This window comes from Crocuta crocuta, unplaced genomic scaffold (genome assembly GCF_008692635.1).
Source record: "Crocuta crocuta isolate KB4526 unplaced genomic scaffold, BGI_CrCroc_1.0 scaffold323, whole genome shotgun sequence".
In the NCBI taxonomy this organism is placed as follows: Eukaryota; Metazoa; Chordata; class Mammalia; order Carnivora; family Hyaenidae; genus Crocuta; species Crocuta crocuta.
The window spans coordinates 1406590-1427343 of NW_027536465.1; the positions used below are offsets into that span (position 1 = coordinate 1406590).

The window sequence follows — 20754 nt, forward strand, 5'->3', positions numbered from 1 at the left end:
AAGAAGGTAAGGGATTCGTATTGGTGAAGTAGATTAAGATGGCGGAGATGTAGCCTGGATGAGAAGGATGTGGCCATATTCTGCGGGGTCCAGCCTCTGCAAGCCAGGGTTGACCCAGAGAGTGATGGTTGGCGTCGGTGAAGAAGACACGGAGCCAGCCTCTTCAGATGGACTGCTCAAATTTATTTTTTAGCTTAGGGTTTTTATATTGCAAATCCAAACAATCATGCTTCAACAATTTACATTTTTTGAATACAGTCATAGGACTTAACATTTCTAAGTTTTCTTGGCAACAGTGATTTCACGGTACATGATTTCCACTTCAACTAATAAAATTGAACCAGGTAGTCATAACAAAGTTCTACATATTCTTTACTACGTATGGCAGGGTATCTAAGGAAAAGTGAAGCATATTGCCACAATACATGAGATCACAGTGCCCTTTAACTGTTTAAATTCAGCGGACATGCAAAAACAGGACATACTTGTACCCGCAGTTGTAGGTAACGGACTCTCACAACCTCTTACTAAGAAAGAACAATGTCAACATTTATCATAGATGACGTATGGAAATGTTTTATGTGAATCAACTAGAATTTGGTCTCTGCATTTACCAATCTCATTCTTTCGCCAGAACAATCCATAAGTTGCCTTACAGGCTTGAGGTCAGCAGGCAAATATTTCTCTAACACTTTTCCAAGAAAGTCTTCCAAAACTAGTAAGCCTTCTTTTTGTCTCGCTTATGGCATAATATGTATTCTTACTGGTAATTAGACCCATACAAGGAAAATGAATTCTAGGTTTCTTACAGACCCCATGTATACCGAACTCTCTCCAATTTTGCTAATTGCTACAATATTCATTAGACAACATCTGACTGAGGGGGCGGGCATGATATTTAGGTATATTCCATTTTGGAGGAAAAGGGGAACTTTGGGCAATTCTGGTTCCATATTAACCCTAGAATAAACTAACGGCAGAAGTGATAGCAAAAGGCATAGACTAAGCAGAGAAGAAGATTCTTTATGGGGTTCTTCTGACTGCCTTGCAGTCTTTTCCCACAGGTTTTTCCCTGGGCCTTGCCATCAGGGATGACCCGTGCAGTTACCGTCTCCGGCAATATTCTATCCAATACTAACATGAGAAATGCGTACTGCATTATGATTATTTACTTACATGCCAATTGAAGGGCCCAACATGCTTATTTGAGAAACAGACCTTCCTTCTTGATTATTACCTGAATAATGAGGAATTAAGTTCTACTCTCAGCATTTGACTCTCACTTACCTACCAGACCATGGTAACTGACATTTCCTGAAACTGGAAGATGAAGTCATGCAACAAAAGGCAAGGTATCACCATAACCAAAAGACATCTTTAGACATGTTCATAAAGCTGTGGGCCCAGATCCTGGGAGCCCAGGTCTCCTCCTGCTCCACCACACACCTGCTGCTGCGACTAAATGTCCACTGAAAAGTCTTCATGGCAGCTTCTAACTGGGGGGAATGCAGACCCTTAGCCTGTAGAGGAAGCCTGTCCCTGCCAGTGCCAATCCTGAGAGCCTGATCATGGGCCACTGCTTGAGCTAGCCTGCTGCTCCATCTCTGCTCCATCCCTCTGAACCAAAGAGGGTCCAACCAGATGCCCAGCAAATGGTGGTTCCAAGTGCTTATAGCAAACATGCATTTTCCACCCACCAACATTTTCCGTAAAGCTCATCACCGGGATGTGCAGGAGTCAGACACAGACCCTGGGATTTTGCCACAATAAGCACATCTGACTTTGGGATCTAGAGCTCAAATGTCACCACCTCTGTGCTGCCATCCTCGAAGCCCTCCCGGTGACACCACTCCTCCTCCTCATTTCTGTATTTATAGCACATGTGTTATAATTCTTTTTTTACCTGTCTTTCTCACCTACTAGATTGCAACTCGTTTTGATGATTAGGACAATGCTACATTCCTCTTTGTATCTGAAGTGCTTAACACTATTGTTTAGCACATACATAAAGCTCCAGTTACTCCAAAAAGAGTGAATACATTTGTTTAAAAGAAGAATTTAGATTTATATTTCTTTGACACAGGCTAATGAGAGATGAGTGAAGGCTGTCCCATAGAAGGTATGTGTGGGGCTTCTGTCCCGGGTATTTGTCCTGGAATCACACAAACCAGCTAGCAATGAGGCCCTAAGGGTCCCACTCCTCCAGCATTTCCGACGTTGCTGCCTGGTCCTCGCCGACTTCATCCAACCCTGCAAAGGGCAGCCAAGAAGAGAAAATCGGAGGCTGGTCCACCCCTAATGGTGACTTGTGGAATCCACAAGAACATTGGCTTTGGCCTGGGTTTTGTTGTTGTTGTTGTTCTTGTTTACTGTGGAGGTCAGTTATAGAATTAAAGTCGAACAACAACAAAAAAAGAACAACCCACTCAAGAGGAAATCTGACTAGTGATTATCATGTTGTCCAACCACCTCCCTAGTTGCCAGCAAGTGAGGTGAGGACGGGTGCATAAATGAATTCTGTTTATCAGGAAACAGAAGGTGGCTGTGATCTGCAGCGCTAAATTACAGTGTGCTTTTATGTTGTTGCTGCTATAAAAAGGCTAGGGAAGAAACCTCAGGTTGAGGAATTAAACTTCCTAATATGTTATATATTGCTTAACCCAAGAAAAATATATAACGTAAAATATATTCTAAAATCCAGCCTGCTTTCTCCTTTTTTCAGGGCCAGAAATACCTGGCAGCTAATTAATTGAAACAGAATCCTTAGCCCTGCACCAAGAATCTCTTTACATGTTTGCAATGCATCCCGGGCATGATGAGTGATGGAGAAAAGGGCACTTGATTCCCAGCAAGGTGAAGACGATCAATAGTAAACTGAAGAGGCAGTGAGGCAGCCCCAACAGGCCAAGCCAACCTCAGTTCTGGCACCTTTAGGCCAACAGAGGGATCTAGGAAGAGCACTTGACAGTGGACGTCCAGCTCCCCAGCTCCCCAGCTCTCGCCTAGGCTCACCTCGCCTGCTAGCCCAGCGTTCCGCGAAGGGAAAGCAGTTTCCTGAAAGCCTCAAGCTCTACCCCAGGAAACTGAGGGTTGGGCAAACCGCCTCCCTATTGTGCTGCCATTGGGCAGGAAGGATGTCAATTATCGCCCCGGCTCCACCCACTCACCCGGGCTCCACCCACTTCCCCCCGGCTCCACCCACTCCCTCTTTTCCGCAGGCTCCTGTTCTGGCGCCACCTTCAGGGACTTCGCGCGCGGTGAGGTAACGCCCTTGCTGGACGAGGTGCTTAGGGACATCGCTTGCGCCGCAGGGGCTGTGCCGGGAAGGGGGCTGCGACGCAGATCTCGGGCCCCGGGGCGCAGAGTCTACGAGCAGGGCGGACGCCGCGAGAAGGGACCTGGAGGAACAGGTGGGGGCGGCGGGACGCGGGAAGAGCCCGGCGGGAAAGTGCTGAGTTGGGGTGGAGTCACGAAGACCCGTCTGACAATGGAAAGGAAGCAAATCCTAGAGCCTAAAGCCTTGGCGCCAGCTTTCTCCTCCTCAAAATGAGGTGATAAAAATTGTGCCCATTTCGCAGAGGTGTTGGGATGATTTTACAACTTGTTGTAAAAGTTGTAAAGTGCGCGGAACACTGCCAGGCCCAGGGTGTGCGATGTTTGCTATAAAGATCGTCTAAGCCAGAGTCTCTCACCAGCATGATTTTAAAAAAGATGCACCTGTCTCAGCCGACTCGCCGCGGATCTGTTGAACCATATTAGGCTGGCTCCAAGAAACTGCATATTTATGGGGCGCCTGGGTGGCTTAGTCGGTTAAGCGTCCGACTTTCGCTTAGGTCATGATCTCGCGGATCGTGGGTTCGAGCCGCGCGTCGGGCTCTGTGCTGACTGCCAGCTCGGAGCCTGGAGCCTGTTTCAGTCTGTGACTCCCTCTCTCTCTGACCCTCCCCTGCTCACACTGTCTCTCTCTCCCCTAGAAATAAATAAAACATTAAAAAAAAAAAAGAAACTGCATATTTAAAAGACTGCCCCAAATATTTCTCCTAGCCACTAGAGTTGGGGAATCACTCACCTGGGGCAACCTCTTTGACTTGCAAACGGATGAACTCAGAAGTCCCCAGAGTCACCGCAGAGCCCTAAAAGGCTGTGAAGGCCCTAAAACTAAAATCCTACCATACATCCCTCTTTCTGCCCAGCTGGTTACGTGGCCCCTAGCAAATTTACTGTGTTTCTAAGTTGTGAAATGGGGGCAAAGTCACACCCACTGCCAAAAGGGGGAGGGTGTGAGGGTTAAATAAGACCCAGGTGCGCCAAGCACAACCCCAACGGGCTGTAAGTGATGAATGAACGTGAGAGTCCTACCCTACCCCACCCAGTTTTATGAGGTGCCAAGGACGGTCCCAGCCAGGGTGTCCCAAGGATGGACGTTCCCTTATCGCCTTCCCCAGTACCTCATCCTGAGACTCGCGCTTCCAAGACGTGCTGTTGGGGCTCGGTCCCGCCCAGCCAGGTCGGGAGTTGTTGGTACGCCTGGAGGGACCCGCAGACACCGCTGCGTAGGAAGAAGGACCGAAGCCGCTCCAGCCCGCGCGCGTCCCTGCGCGTCCCTGCGCGTCCCCGCGCGTCCCCACTGCCTAGGCTCTCTGGCCTCTGGCCAAGACTGTGCCGGGCGCGGCGAAGGAAGAGCCCAGCGTGCAGGCAGCCCCCTTGGGGTCTGTGCAATCGGGGCGCTGCAGGCACCTTCCTAAAAGTCTAAGCAGAGTCTCCTGATGAGGGTGTTACCTCCTGGTCTCGGGCCGATCCAGAGTTTCTATGATCTTGCTCTGACTTTAGGAATCCGGGTCGCTCAACACTTATGACCTCAAAATGAAATGGTATCAGTTCGTCTTGCTGGTGGAAGAGTAATTTGGCATATCCTTTCTGTATAGTAATTTGGCAATATTCCCCCAAACGTAGAAGTCATGTGCAACTTTTGACGTAGGGCACAGCCTTCTAGACAGGAATACACCAAACAGAATTAACATGATGCCAATAAAAGAAGTCACAAAGACAGTGTCTATCGTTTATGGAGCATTTGCACCAGGTGTATTTGGACAGTTATTACAAGCACCGCCTCACTGAAGCTGGGCCACCTCATGAGGCAGTACTAGCAGAAGCATGTTCTTTAGGTGGTGATGGCAGAAGCCAAAGAAAGACAGTGGCACCCAAGGCCAAGCTCAGCAAGTTTTGGTTCTGTGCCGGTTCACTGTCTAAAGCAAATCAGGTGGCTAAGCCTGACCTTAATGAGGTAGGAGGGACTGCAAAGTCACAGGGCGAAAGGTGTGTATACAAAGAAGGGTGAAGATTTGACAACAATTCCTCACACTCTACATCTGCTTCTTCCAGTTCTCCAAAGACTTTCCAAAATGGGAGGAATAGAATTAGGGATCCCCTATTTCCCAGAAAATCAAAATAAATGTTTTCTAAGGCAAAATTACATAAAGCTTTACAAAACTTTAAACAACAGACATGGATAGTGTGTCCTGGAAAAGTACCGTGCTTAGAACTATATTGTTTTAAACTGCTCTTGGGGCACCTGGTGGCTCAGTTGGTTAAGTGGCCAGCTGCCTCTTCGTTTCCGCTCAGGTCATGATCTCATAGGTTTGTGGGTTTGTGTATTTGAGCCCCATGTTAGGCTCTGCACTGACAGCAAGAAGCCTGTTTGGGATTTTCTCTTTCCTCTTTCTCTCCCCACCCCCTCAAAATTAAATAAATAAACATTAAAAAATAATAAGAAACAGCTCTGGTTCCATGAATGTGAGCAACATATTCATTCAACTCTGTATCTCCTAACAGCCAGTACAATATCTGGGAGCAGGAAATCTAAATGAATGAAACCATGTTGGAAATTCTATTATGTGTGTACTTTTCCTCCTTCCCAATTTGAGGGCAGGACTCTTCTCACCTTTTCACCCTTTATAGAATCAGCACTGGGTCTTAAAAGGTATAACTGCAAATTTATGTGTTGATGTAAGGATTGCATAAATGACAAAAATATGCAGGAAGAGATGAGCCGCTGTGCCCTTTGCCTTTAAATATTACAGGCAACCGTAGTTCAATAGAAAGAGTTTAGCCGTATTTTCAAGTCCTTACAAGAATGTTTCTGGGCAAGTACTTACTAAACCTTTGGTTTGTGAATCCAGAAAGATGACCACACCTGGTAATGGGAAGGAGTCTATAGGTGTGATCTAGGAATTGAGAAATAGTCTGTTTGATTAAGCACTGACAAAGAATACAACGATATTTTTAGTTTCCTGGTAATTATAAGAACTCTGATCTTTAGCAGACAAAAGAAAAAAAGAGGAAGCTTTCGTAAATAAGTTTAGTGGTCAAATAGCTTTTTAAACCTTTTTTTGGCTTCTAGTCTTGACAATGTGAATTTTTCGTTTAGTGCTAGCTAGCTCTATTTTGTAATTTTGAAATCACAACTTCATTTTTTCTGAAATTGGAAGAAAGAAAAACAGTAACCAAAAGATGTAGGGACTATGAAGGGGAAAAATGTAACAGTAATCTTTCATCCAAAAAAAGTTTATTTTACTATCACCTTAAGGCAAAATATATTTTACTGCAAATATATTTAAGGTTTAGGAAATGTTTGTTATTTTATTCCCTTTCTCCAAGAAGTCAATACATAACTTTCCAAGCCAGACATGTTTTAAAATTAAAAACTGTTAAAACTATACAAATATTTAAGAAAAAGTGATAGATACTTGACACATAGTAGGTATAGTTGCACAGATATTGCATAGATAGGAACATATTTTATATTCTAACTTTTCATTATCTTCTTGTGCACTAATATTTCATAGAAACAAAATGTTGAAATCTTAACATCCATGTTTTAGAAAGTGGTGTTAAGCCTATTGTCTACTAAGTCACTGCTTTGTTTAAACACTGAAATGTACAAAAGGCAAAAAAAAAAATGGAAGGAAGGAAAGAAAGAGAAAAAGACGCAGAAAATGATTCACATCCACATAAACACATTCTCAGTGGACTGTCTAGATTTATTCAGTCATTATAGGTTTTCTTACTCAATAGTATCTGCACATACAGTGGCTTCAAGAATACCAAACAAGGACAACGTCACTCTTCTTCATAGTTCAGATCCCTTTCTTAGTTTCCAGGCAATATCTCAAAAGTCTATCAAATGCTAACAAATCAGCTGGAATAATGGACCAGGAGTTTGCTGGTCAACGTTGGGAAGTCACCAGGATAGCTCTCCAAAACCGGATAGATCCGGTTGGGCAATTTCAACCTCCGTATTTTTACCACCCCTTCCTTGTCTCTGGAATTTTTACTTTTTTCAGAATCTTCAATGAAGAAAAAAACAAAAAAGGATCAGCCAAAGTTAATTCTTTGGTGATCACTGCGTGCAGTGCTCAGGATTCGGAGAAGATATTTACTGGTGAAACTTTCATACAATCTGGGCTTCCTATTTGTTTTTTGCTTTTTAAAAAGTTACTCCATCCAAACCCTAGAGAACCCACAGAAGAGGAAGCAGTAACTGAAGCTACGTTGGGTGTCTGGTATGCACATTAAATCCAGTTCCCCAAAATTATCACGTATACTGTAGTTAGCAACACACTCTTCAACCCTATCCCTTTACACGCATCATATATTCCTCTGTCAATTGCAGAAAAGTTGTCACAGTTGTAACCGTGGTTCCTTTTCAGATACAGCACGGAATGCGTGCACGTCTGCTCGTGATGGCAGATCCTTCAACAACAGCAGGCTGTCTGCAAGCCCTACCCTGCTGACGCTGTCGGCTCTTGGATTCGTATTCCCGGAGTCCATACCGTCTTCTTCATCAGGATTGTAAACTCCTGCATATATGGATGGGCGTTTGGAGAATGGATTTATGACAAAGTCGTTCACTCCACCTCCATTCGCGGCTTCTTCCTGACTGTCATCGTCTTGGCACCTGTGCCATCTGCTGGGAATGCCAGAGTCGCCCAAGTCCCCCGCCTCTCCACCCACCCGCAGCGCCTCCAGCGCGCTGGAGCTTGTGACAAGCTGCAGACCCCGGGCTAGTGCCTCCGCCTCCATCTTCACCAGCATCTGCAGGAGGGCACAGCTGGGCATCCGGAAGCCGCGTTTCCACCCACCCATTTCGACTGCGGGTTCCGTCGCGCTGGCCTGGAGCCGCCCCAGTGGCTCCCGCCCAGGGCCCGGCCTCCCGCCCCGCGCCCTCTTAAGCCCCTTGCGCCCGCCCCCAGGAACTGTATCGCGGATTCGGGGCGAGGGAAGGCAGGCAGATGAAGCCGCAGTGACGGCAGTGAGCGTCTTGCGGAGGCAGTGCNCTCCCGCGCCGCGAGCTCCTGCCGGGCCGTGGCCGCGCATTGGCCGCGCATCGTTGACGCGCCTTCGCGCCCTCCAGTGGCCGCCAATCGGCTTCCGCAGTAGGAGAGCCGCCGTCCAATGAGGGCAAAGGAACGCTGGACCGCTCCGTTCATTGGCCAGAAGCGCAGGCACCACTTGCCCAGAGGCCATTTGCCCAGAAGGCGGAATACCCGGCGGGAGGCAAAGATCGCTCCAAAGTCTCAAGTTCGTGAGAGTGACTGCGGAATTTGGGAGGAACTCTTCTGTTCGGTGAGTCACCCCTTTGGTCATGGAGCTTAGAGTTTTGAAGAAATTCACTGACAGGGACCCGATACAGATAAACTTCAGGCTGGGGGAGATGGGGCACAAAAAACCCCATAGACTTGGATACTGTCATATCCTCAAAGGATTGAGGTCTGTTCCTGGAAACTTAAAAAAAAAGAAAAAGAGTGAAATAAAAGGATGTGTATTTCTTCTGCAGTGGTCAAGGGGAGAGCATGTTCTAATTTAAAAACTGGATGTGTCATTTATAAGACCCAACGCTAACTTTATGAAAACGTTTCCTAAGAAGTGCAGCCTCTCTGTGTGTCTGAATTCTGTGTGTAACAAGCCATGTCAAATGTGTTTTCCTGAGTGAGCTTCTTTCCAGGATAAAATAAACGACACATGGTGATTGTGTTCTCCTGCATGTTCATCACTAGGAGCACTGAAGCCATCCACGTTCACATAGCTTGCAACTACATTAATATGACTTGTCTACGATTTTCATCAACATAAATTTACTATCTCAGCAAAGTTTTGCCTAGGGACATGAGAGCTGCGAATATCTTTATTGTATATTCCAGGAACTTCCTCAAAGACCCAAGCACTCTTCAATTGCAGTCATCAAAGTACAGTTTGCATCCCAAACCTTGAAAATCCTTGCCTTGTTATCCACCAAGTCTAAATTGTCACCCAGGGCTTAGGTTACTTGTCCTAACCAATTTCCCACATTAAGGACCTGATTTAAACCAGACATCAAAATCTCAATAGATAACCCAACCTGGCTCCTTCTGAGACGCTACCAGAGTTCTGTGAAGTTATTTCTTCCCCGAACCTCAGGAAGCCATAAGCTTAGCCTTGTCTTATCAACAGGTAGTTCTGTTGAGATTTCTGGGAGCCAGCACTTGACATCCTCGGAGGGCCCAGCAACTCCAGATTGGCGTGTTCGTCTGAGGTCTCTTGAACTTTCTCTCCGGTGCTCTCTGAACTCAAAGGTGAGAACAGTGAATCTTGCATGAGGTTCAGCCCCAGCTTATTTTTTGCTGAGGTCCCCCAAGGGCTGAGTTTATTTTACCCCTGGGAGTAAAGATACCTTCTAAGGAATTCTTGTGATTTTCTGGCCAGAATTTTAGAAGGTCTACGCTTGGTGAAAACCCAAGGGAAGAGAACAGGCCTTGACTCCCCTAAGTCTGTTTTTCAAACAGGCCATGGGGATGAAGACGTTAGGAAAGTTTTGTTTCAGGCTGGAGGCATTGAGACAAACACGCTTTCTAATGGTTTATTCTGGAGCCCCCCTCTCCGCCTCCCGACATCCAGGCCCGTTTCCGGGGTATCCAAAGAAGCAAAGACCGAGAGAGGGCGGTAGGGAGAGGTGGGTGCAGGCCGAGGCCGAGGCTGTTAGAAGCCGGGCGGCTATAAAAGAGGAAGGAACCCAGCAGTGGGCGGGGCAGTGGGTTGCAGAAGGCGGGAAATGTTCTAGAAGNGGCATCCAGCCGAAGCTCCGAGGTCTTGGTTTCCTCCCGTAGGCACCGATCACAGGTGGGCGCTGGATTCGAGCGCGCAGCGCGGGCGGAGTGGGGAGAGCGGGAGCGCTAGCGCGCCTGCGGGGCGCGACTGCCAGCCACCCGCGGGGACCAGGGGGAGCTTTGATTTCCGCGGCGGCCGCTGGTTCAAGCTGCAGGGGTTGGGGGGGGTGTGGAGGAGTGGGGGGCTTGTTNGTCCGCCGAAACCGATCCCTCTCCTAGCCTGGCTCAGCTCTGTGCACTCCTCCAGAGGAGGAGGAGGTGGAGGAGATCGAGAGGAAAGGGCAGGGAGGAGGAAGCTGGAGGAGAGGAGAGAGAAGTGGACGTGGAACGAGAGAGGGAGAGAGAAAGAGAGAGAGGAGTGCGGGAGGAATTTCAAGGGAGAGCCTCTGGGTGGGCAGGAGATGGACCCGTCTTTCTTCATCTCCTTGCTGGAGNGATGTTGGGGCGGGAGGTGAATATTGGGGTGTTTTTTAAACCTCTTGCCCCTTTCCACTGCGAATGCTTCAGTTCATCCAGTATAGTTCAAATGTCACATTTCTTTCTGTCCATTTTATATTCTTTGGGGGGGGGGATGGCGGGGGGTCCATATGTAATAATCACTCCTAAATCACCTGGGTCGTCTCTCAAAGTCTGCAAGGTGGGGTCATCCTCAACAGACACTGAACTCCCAGATTCTCTTAACTGCTGGACAGTAAGTTCTTGCCTTCAAGGATCTTACAATGATATGTATCTATTTCTGTTTCCCCAGGTTCTCTGCAGTTTAAAAAGTATCCCTGTGGTAAGTACACTGGTACTGATAATAGTAATAGTAGTAATATTTACTTGGCAGCCTGTTATGTACCAGGCACTGTTCTAAAGGCTTTATGTGAATTGTATTTTTTAATCTCCACAAGCAGGGAGACAGATCCCGCCACCCCTCCCTGTCTTAGAGATGTGGACAGTGAGATAGACAGTGGCTAATTAATATGCCCAAGGTCATGCAGCTAGTAAATGGTAACCAGATATATATAACCAGACATATAAGGTGGTCTTCTAAAAACTAACATTGATGCAGCAACTCCATATTCTTTACCTCATTTAGAATCATGGCCACATTTAGAAACAGGAGAGTTTGGGCTCAGAGATGCTGGAGTTTCCTGGGTAGCTCATTACCAGTAAAGAATGAAGCCGTATTTCCTACTCCACAGTGAAATGGTTAAGAGAATAGGCACAGTCTTTGAGAACTTGCACTTGACAAGAAACAGACAGGCTAGAGCATAAGTTAAACACCAAGAAGGAGCCCAGGAGGTGAGCATTCTGCAGACAACTCTGTTTTCTTTAATAAGTCAGGGCTTTTTCTAAAATAAAAGAGACTTAAGAGACAGAATTTTTAAGATTTAAAAAAAGTTTTAATGTTTATTTTTGAGAGAGAAATAGAGAGAAAGGGAGAAAGGCAGGGCACAAGCAGGGGAGTGGCAGAGAGAGATGGAGACACAGAATCCCAAGCAGGGCTGGAATTCACAAACTGAACCGCGAGATCACGACCTGAGCCGAAGTCAGACGCTTAACCGACTGAGCCATCCAGGTTCCCGTTTAAGTTTTTATTTTTAAGTAACCTCTACAGTCAATGTGGGGCTCGAACTTACAACCCCAAGACTGAGTTGCACGCTCTTCCGACTGAGCTGGCCAGACACCCTGGGAGACACAATTAAAGACAGCTTGTGTACCTCAATTGGATCTTGGTCTAAACAGATTAATATTGTAAGTATACAAGAAAACTTTCTTAATTTGTAGAGCTGGAAAAAGATAATTAGGAATAAAACGTCACGATGTGTCTAAGTGTAGAATAATCTGGTAAAATAAAGAGATGATCCAGATATGGCACAAAATGAACAATCACTGACTATGTGATAGGCGTATGGAGATTCATTAGACTCTTCTCTTTTTTTGTTGTTTCCTGTTTGAAATGTTCGTAATCAAAAGTATACCTTCCAGAGCTTTGTAACCTTGAGTAAATAGTCTCTCTGGATGCTCAAGTTTTTTCTTCTGAAAATAGAACTAAGAATGCCTATCTCACAGAGTTGGAAGAATTAAATGAGGTCAGGGGCGCCTGGGTGGCTTAGTCGGCTAAGCGTCCGACTTTCGCTTAGGTCATGATCTCGCGGTTCGTGGGTTCGAGCCCCGCGTCGGGCTCTGTGCTGACTGCCAGCTCAGAGCCTGGAGCCTGTTTCAGTCTGTGACTCCCTCTCTCTCTGACCCTCCCCTGCTCATGCTGTCTCTCTCTCTCTCCTAGAAATAAATAAAAATATTAAAAAAAAAAAAGAATTAAATGAGGTCATTATAAAGAGCTCTTAGGAGAGGGCATACCATATCATGTGCAGAATCTATTCAGTCATTGGATCTTCATAAATGTGTCTGGACTGAGGGCTCACCACGCTCTGGGCATCGCGGTTCATGCTGGATACTGAAAACAGAAGTCTGCAGCCCTTCATGGCTTTTGCCCTACTTATTGTTAATGAAGATCACACTGTTTTATTTACATTGTTCATTCTCTTCTGCGGGGTCTTTAGAAGAAAGATAGACGGGAAAAGCCTTCTTTAAACAAACGAACAAAACAACAAACAAGTAGCAACGAAACTTCCCAACTATCTTCCCAGCTAAACTCTCAGTCCAAGATGATTTTGTCTTTATGGTTCTTTCCCCCATCCATTCCCCTGTAATTATGTACTTACACCATCTGTGTGCTACCCCCCACCTTAAATGGGGGCCAGGTTTTGACATCAGTGGAACGAAAACACACTTCTCAGTTCTCAAACTGCGGGAACGACCCTTCCGTGGGGCATTTTTATACCTGTGTTTGAATTCCACCTCTGCCATGTAGCTCTGGCCTTGAGGGTCACCTGCCTGATCTGAGTTATACTTTCCTCATCTGCGAAAAGCAAATACACTTGCTTTTCATGGTATCTGGGGGGATTGGCAATTAGAGATAATTTTTGTAAAGTATTTGGTAGAGTAGCTAACGTGCAGGGCTCTATAAAAGGGACACTTTATTGTTGAGGTGATTGTAGTTGTTGGTAAAGGGTCTACTTGCTAAGTTAACATCTCTGAAGAGAGGGTGCTAGAGCCCCAGGAGAGAGCATGTTATGCGGGGTCCCCATTAATGTTATCCTCTGTACAGTGAACACAGCTCTGAAGATACGACTCTTGAACCTTTGTGAAACTAGTGTTCCAGCTGAACTGTCTATTCATCTTCAAGCCATCATGAACCATAAAAAGCGCAGATCACAGAAGATCGCATTTGATGAAGAGAAGAATATGAAAATTGACGACTATTTTCCTCAGGTACATTTGTAAATCCTATTTATGGAATATACAATATGAAACACTGGGTGCCATAGTTCTTTCTTCCAAGAAATTACTCCATGGTAGGTTGAGGCTATTATGTTAAAATCTTTCTCGGGGAGCCTGGGTGGCTCAGTTGGTTAAGAGTCCGACTTTAGTTTAGGTCATGATCTCACAGTTCATGAGCTCAAGCCCACATCCGGCTCTGGGCTGACAGCTCAGAGCCTGGAGCCTGCTTCAGATTCTGGGTCTCCCTCTATCTCTCTGCCCCTCCCCCACTCGCTCTCTCTCGCTCTCTCTGTCTCTCAAAAATGAATAAACATTAAAAAAAATTTTAAACATCTTTCTCATCCATTTTGTTCTATTATTTACTTTTAGTATGGTTTTAAAAACTTATTTCTTTATTTTGAGAGAGAGTGAGTGGGGGAGGGACAGAGAGGTAGAGAGAAAGAATCCCAAGTTGGCTCTTCACCATCAGCACGGAGCCTGATGTGGGGCTCAAATTCACGAACCCTAAGATCATGACCCGAGCCCAAATGAAGAGTCAGACCGCTTAACCTATTAATCCAACCAGGCACCCCAGTTTTAATAGAAATACCGGCCATATCAAAGCAGCCTTAAGTAAAAGCTATTGTCACACTTCCTGAATAAGAAAAAAAGTGCAGTATCATGTATTATAGTCAACATTGGACTAAAAACATTAACACCATTTCATAGCATGAAACTATATGCTATCCCAAATATGGCTCATGTATTTGCTCACAACAATCACCTTCATTTATATTGTGCTTTCAGTTTACAAAACAAATTTCAAAATAATAATCCTCCAGGCACTTAGGTGGCTCAGTCAGTTGAGCATCCCACTCTTGATTTCAGCTTAGGTCACGATCGCATGGTCATGAGTTCCGGTCCTGCATTGGGCTCTGTTATGGGCCTGGAGCCTGCTTGAGATTCTTTCTCTCTCTCCTGTACTCATGTGGTCTCTCTCTGTCTCTCTCTCTCAAAAAAAAAAAAAAAAGTAAAAGATAATAATGCTTAAAATAACCTTGTTAGGGAGGAAGGGAGGATTTTATTATCTGCAATTTGTTTATGAGGACAGAGAAATGACTTTGTGCTTGAGACAGAGTAAAGACGTGGACTGAAGTTTACTGACATTAAGTCAGGGCTCCTTCTAAGAACAGGGTTCTGTGATCATATCAAACTATCATTCTTTCCTGAGTCTGAAATGCTCCTTGAATTTATCAAGAAGAAGGCTGAGAATTTTGAGAATTTGGGGATGCAACATAAAAGCTTTCATTTGGTTTCTTTTACCCTGGTTGTAGCTAGAATATGCAAATATTTAGGGAAGCCAAGATAAGCCTAATTATGCTTCTGTTTGTCCTACTTCATGATAGAATGAGCTAATAGCAACATACTACCCAGTTCCCTTTCTTTTTTACATTTTTTATTTTATTTATTTATTGATTTTTTTAGATTTTTTAAAAATGTTTTATTTATTTCTAGGAGAGAGAGAGAGAGACAGCGTGAGCAGGGGAGGGTCAGAGAGAGAGGGAGTCACAGACTGAAACAGGCTCCAGGCTCCGAGCTGGCAGTCAGCACAGAGCCCGNAACAGCTCGACCTCGTGACTGTGAGATCAAGACCTGTGCTGAGATCAGGAGTTGGACACTTAACCAACTGAGCCACCCATGTGACCCATTGTTCCCTCTTTGAAAATGTCTCTGTCTATTTGCTGGAGAATCTTTGGAATCGTTGGAAATCCATTACAGTGTCCCAGTGGGGAGTATGGCAAGGACGTTTCTTACAGGACTGGGCTGAAGAGATGCTCTTTGAGAGTTTGTATGTTATGCCCAGAGTAAATTTATATTACCTTATGTCCCCCTTTTTTTTGATACAGAATATTAGCAGCATCACAAAAGGAAAATAAAAGTTAACACATTAATGTGCTGGTCATTGTGCAAATATTGTCACACATGACATTACACTGAATCTTTACAACAGTCCTGCCCTTGGCATTCCCGTTACCAGCAAGTGGCATTGCCGCCACGTGAACTTGTGTCTGTTGACCCCTGTGCCCCGAGGCATTGAACTTGGGGGAGACGTATCATTTAGATACAGAAATCAAGCGCTCTTAATTTTTCATTGGATTTCTGCTGTTTGACCAACCCTTCTTGTCTAAGGTTGTAATCAGAGTTTTAAAGCATTTCACATTTATTTCTAGGTCAATAAAGAAAAAGAGAATAATTCCAATATTCCTCGAATGAAGAGGGGCTCTCAAAGAGGTCCAAAAGATATAACTAACACCCAGGCTCAAGGGCCCAAAGACCAGACTGTGCCCCCCAACAAAACAATTTACATTACCTTGGGTGTAAACTCCAGGAAACACAAACTCACACATAGTGTAAAGGAGAGCTTATATGCAGCACTTAACACTCTCAAGGCTGTCAAGAAGGAGATAGAAACTCAGCAGGGCAAAGAAATGATGGTGATTGGCAGAGAAGGAATTGAAGGGTACATAAATCTTGGAATGCCCCTCAGCTGTTTCCCCGAGAGCTGCCGTGTGCAAATCACATTTGTCCAAAAGAGAAGTAGGCAGAAAGAAGAGAACCAGGTATTTGGCCGACACGAAAAGGTGTCTGGTGAATGTGTCAAATTTTATATTCACCCACTTGGAAAGAGAAAGAAAAGGATCGTCAAACGCTGGAAGCTTCACAGAGAAGGGCGTAAACTCTGCGTCTATGGTTTCAAAGGAGAAACCATCAAGGACGCCCTGTGCAAGGATGGCCGGTTTTGCTCCTTTCTGGAGAAAGAGGATTGGAGGCTCATTGAAAACCTGGACTCCATTCTAGAAAGCACGCAGACAGTGGACGACCTGGAAGGCAAGCTCTTTGAGGTTGAGGTTGAGGTTCAGAAGAGAAAGAGCTCCGGGGCAGCAGCCGCTCAGAGCTCGGGGTCGGGGGAAGGAAACACCAATGTGCTGAGAGAAGAAATTGTGGATCAGTACCCCAGTTTGAAAAGAGAAAGCGAAAAAATCAGAGAAAACTTCAAGAAAGAAATGAGAAAGAAAAAGAGCAAAACTTCGTTTTTTAAATTGCTTGAAGTAAAGTTTGGGAAGATGACAAGAAACTCCACCCCGGTCAGAGTGCACAACTTTCTCTCTCTCGTCGGTGCCTCCGTGGGGTACCTCTCATGGGACAGCAATGGAAATTTGGGTTGTGCCACCTGCTATGTTTTCAAAGACTTGTTCATTTTCACCTGCCGGCATGTAGTGAGTGACTTCATGGGAAAAGGAATAGAGCCAAATAAGTGGGCGGACATGATTGGTCGATGCGCAAGGGTGACATTTAGTTATGACAGTCCCCACAAGAAAGAAGAGAACTGCTTTTTCCTTGAACCATGGTTTGAGATATCTGATGTAATTCTTGATTATGCCGTTCTGAAACTGAAGGCAAATGGACAGCAGGTACCTTTAGGACTCTATAGCAGAATTGCTCCCGCACCATCTACCGGGTTGATCTATATCATTGGCCATCCGAATGGAGAGGAAAAGTCTAGTGATGCTTGTAGTGTGATCTCTCAGGGTCAGCGAAAAGAGAAATATAATGAACGGCTTCAGGCTGAAGAGGGAGAGGGTTGCAATTATGGGATGGATTACATCCATATGTACACTCAAAGAACCTTCGAGGAAATAGCTCACAGCCCTGATGTGATCACCTATGACACCTCTTTTTACTTTGGGGCTTCTGGCTCCCCGGTGCTTGATTCAGAAGGTTCGTTGGTGGCCATGCATACTGCTGGCTTCACTTCTAATAACGAAATTGGGTTATCGTCTCACCTCATTGAGTTTGGCTCTACCCTGGAATCCATCCTCCTTGATATTAAGGAAAAACATGGACAGTGGTATGCAGAAGTATGTGTGGGTCTGCAAGATGTAGAAATGGTGAGTGATGAGGATTGAGGGTGGTGAGAATTCACTTTATTTACTCGCTTTAAGGGAATTGTTCTGTATGGGGTGGTTATTCTGTAAGCAACGGCAGTCATTTTCTAAATTCCCAAATGGTTCATTTGATTTTAAAAATTAGTTTTAGAACACTTCCTATGTGCCACTCTTATAAGCATGTGAAGACTTTAGTACTCACAAGTGGCTATTATGCCTATTTTAAAGTTGAGCAACGTGAACAATGATGAGATTATGCCACTAACACTAGTGTGCTGTGGGGCATTCCCCCCCCCCCATTTCTTTGTCTTCCCATAAGTTCAGTAGTTTGAAGGCAGGACCTAACGCGTGTTCATCTCATTATCCCCAGCATCTGGAAGAGGCAAATAAATGCTTAGAAAATGTGTGGGTCCATCAGAAGCACAAGTTAGGGCTACAGTTAAGCTTAACTGAGGAACTAAATGCTTGGTTGGAAGTAATCTCAAACAAAATTTTTAGAATTTCCAAACTCCTCATATTACTAAAACTCAGGATATATGTGTTGTGAAATTCCCAGGGTAATATCCACTCTTTTTATATTTATAGGCTATTAGGGCAAAGAGACTGTCTTAAAGATCATATTACTTTATTCATATGTCCCTAGTTTTTGCCTAATAACCTTTTTTGTTTTAGAATCACATGCACGTTATATTTAGCTGTTGTGTCTCCTAAGGCTCCTTCCTCGTGGCTGTTGCAGGTGCTCAGGCTTTGACCAGTGACCTTTGACAGTTAGGAAATGTACTCGTCAGGCGTTTTGTGGGGTGTTCTTCCGTTGGAATCTGTCTGATAATTAGACCGGGGTTGTGAGGTTTAGAGGGCAAAACCAGAGGGGTGAAGTGCCTTTTCACTCTGTTATATCAAGGGTACATATTATCTGCCTGACTTATGATTGAGTGTTGGCTTTGATACCCTGGCCAAGGTAGTGTTGATAGGTTTCTCTGCCATAAATTTACTCTTTCCCCCTCCTTTCTATAATGCACTTTTTGGAAGGAACTTTTATTCACAGCCCGCACCTAAGGAGTGGGGAGTCCTTCCTTTTCCTTATGTGGGGAACTCCTGGAGTATCTAAATAATTTATGCTGCATGGGAGACTTGCTTCTTCTCTCCTATTTATTTATGCCAGTGTGGGCTCAAAGATCTCTGTTGAGTTATAATCCAGATTACTTTATTGTGTTCCTCAGATTTTTCCAACTTTGGTCACTGGGAGCACTTTGATTTGGCTCTTTTGCCCCCATTGACATAGTCCCAGGACTGTGTTGTGTTTGTTTCCTGTTTTCTCTAAGCACTTTCTTATGTTGTGGTCCTTCAATATGTTCTAGGCTCCTTTTGTATATCACCTGCCCCGTCCCATATTCAGCCATTTCTCCAAAGAGCCCTTGGTTACTTTTAATGGAGAAGAATGTTAGAAACCAAGATCTGGGCACTAGGTATGATTTTGCTAGTGGGGTGTTATATCTCTTATACCCGCCCAGCAGACAAAGCAAAGAATTATGTATGTGTATATTAAGTCTGGTACAGTCAGCCTCCCTAGCTTATTCTTGGTTTCACTTTCTGGGGTTTCAGTTACCTGGGGTCAAATGCAGTCTAGAAGCAGATGATCTTCCTTCTGACTTATTGCCAGAAGGTCAGTGGTAGCCTAACGGTGCATCACAATGCCGATGTCATCCACCTCCCTTCATCTCATCACATGGGCATTTTACCAGCTCATATCATCAAAAGAAGGAGGAGTACAGTACAATAAGGTATTTTGAAGGATAGATGACATTTACATAGATTTGATTACAGTACATTGTTATAATTGTTCTATTTTATTATTAGTTATTGTTGTCAGTCTCTTATTGTGCCTAATTTATAAATTAAACTTTATCATAGGTATGTGTGTATAGGAAAAACCATAGTATATATAGAGTTTAGTGCCATCGCCTAGGGGTTTTGGGACATATAAGGGTCGGGGGGGGGGACTACTGCCTATATGCGTATCTGCAACCATTTCTTTTTAAAAAATTTTTAAATGTTTATTCATTTTTGAGAGAGAGAGAAACAGAGCGTGAGTAGGGAGGGGCAGAGAGAGGGAGACACAGAACCCGAAGCAGGCTCCAGGCTCCGAGCTGGCAGCACAGAGCCCGACGCGGGGCTCGAACTCACGAACTGCGAGATCATGGCTTGAGCCAAAGTAGGATGCTTAGCCGACTGAGCCCCCCAGGTGCCCCTCTACAAGCGTTTCTGTGTGTAACGGTCTGTATGTGCGACTAGTTAAACATTCTTACCGATGTCTCCAACTCCAGTACCACATGGGTCATTGTTGCCTCCTGCCTTGGTCATCTGTGAAGTCCTAATCCAACAGTGATGAACTTGGCTCCTACCGTCCCCCACTCACTTCCTTAATTCACTTTTCATTCATAGAGTTGTTCACCTGCAGCAGGATGGGAAAAAACGAGTACAGGGTGTGTTTAGTCTTATAGACCCACTCCCAGTTACTGGGGTCAGCACCTCTCCTCCACGCCCTTCCGTGAGGTGCTTTGTACATGTGTCGTGCAGTCAGATCCTCTTTTCAAAGTCTCCGTTCTTCCTTTCACCTCTCAACCTAAGTGACTTAAAATCTGTGTACCTTAAGGTTCACTCTTCATGTGAATTCCGTGGGTCTTAACAAGTGCATCGTGTCCTGCATCCAGCATCACGATATTTTACAGAATCGTTTTACCAGCCTAAGAGTCCCCTGTGCGTCAGCTGCTCAACCCCACCCCTCCCCTGAGCAGGTGGTGATCACTGACCCTTTTACTGTGTCTATAGTTTTGCCTTTGCCAGAATGTCACTTAAATGGAATCAGATAGTATGTAACCTTCCGGCTTGACTTCTTTCACTAAACAATGTTCCAGTAAGGTTCCTCTGCATCTTTTTGTGGCTGGATAGCTCATTTATGTTTTGCCACTGAATATATTCTGTTGTGTGCATATGCCAGTTTGTGTATGCATTCACCTTTTGAAAGATCTCTTTTGCTTCAGTGTTTGGTGAATACGAATAAAGCTTCTAAAAGTATTTGTGTACGAATGTTTGTGTGAACGTTAAATTCTCCACTCAGTTGGGTAAATATCTCAGAGTGTGATTACTGGACTGTACTGTGAGATTATGTTTAACTCCATAAGCATCTGCCAAACTGCCTTCCAGCATGGCCAGACCGTTTGGCATTCCTACCGGCAGTAACTGCGAGTTCACGTTGTTTCACATCCTCACTAGCATTTTCTGTTATCAGTTTTTATTACATTTAACTTAAATTTTTTTTTTCATGTTTATTTTTGAGAGAGAGAGAAAGAGACAGC

At 44.8% G+C, this 20754-nt stretch overlaps 1 protein-coding gene across 1 annotated transcript; it reads left to right on the top strand.

Moving 5' to 3' along the window:
- The first annotated feature begins 8555 nt into the window (after positions 1-8555).
- FAM111A (FAM111 trypsin like peptidase A) lies at positions 8556-19369 on the top strand. Its single transcript, XM_077748906.1, has 5 exons — positions 8556-8625; positions 9490-9611; positions 10891-10920; positions 13300-13463; positions 15683-19369. Exons 4-5 carry the CDS (start codon positions 13383-13385, stop codon positions 17417-17419), a joined length of 1818 nt encoding a protein of 605 aa, XP_077605032.1. The 5' UTR covers positions 8556-8625; positions 9490-9611; positions 10891-10920; positions 13300-13382; the 3' UTR covers positions 17420-19369.
- The last annotated feature ends 1385 nt before the right edge of the window (positions 19370-20754 follow it).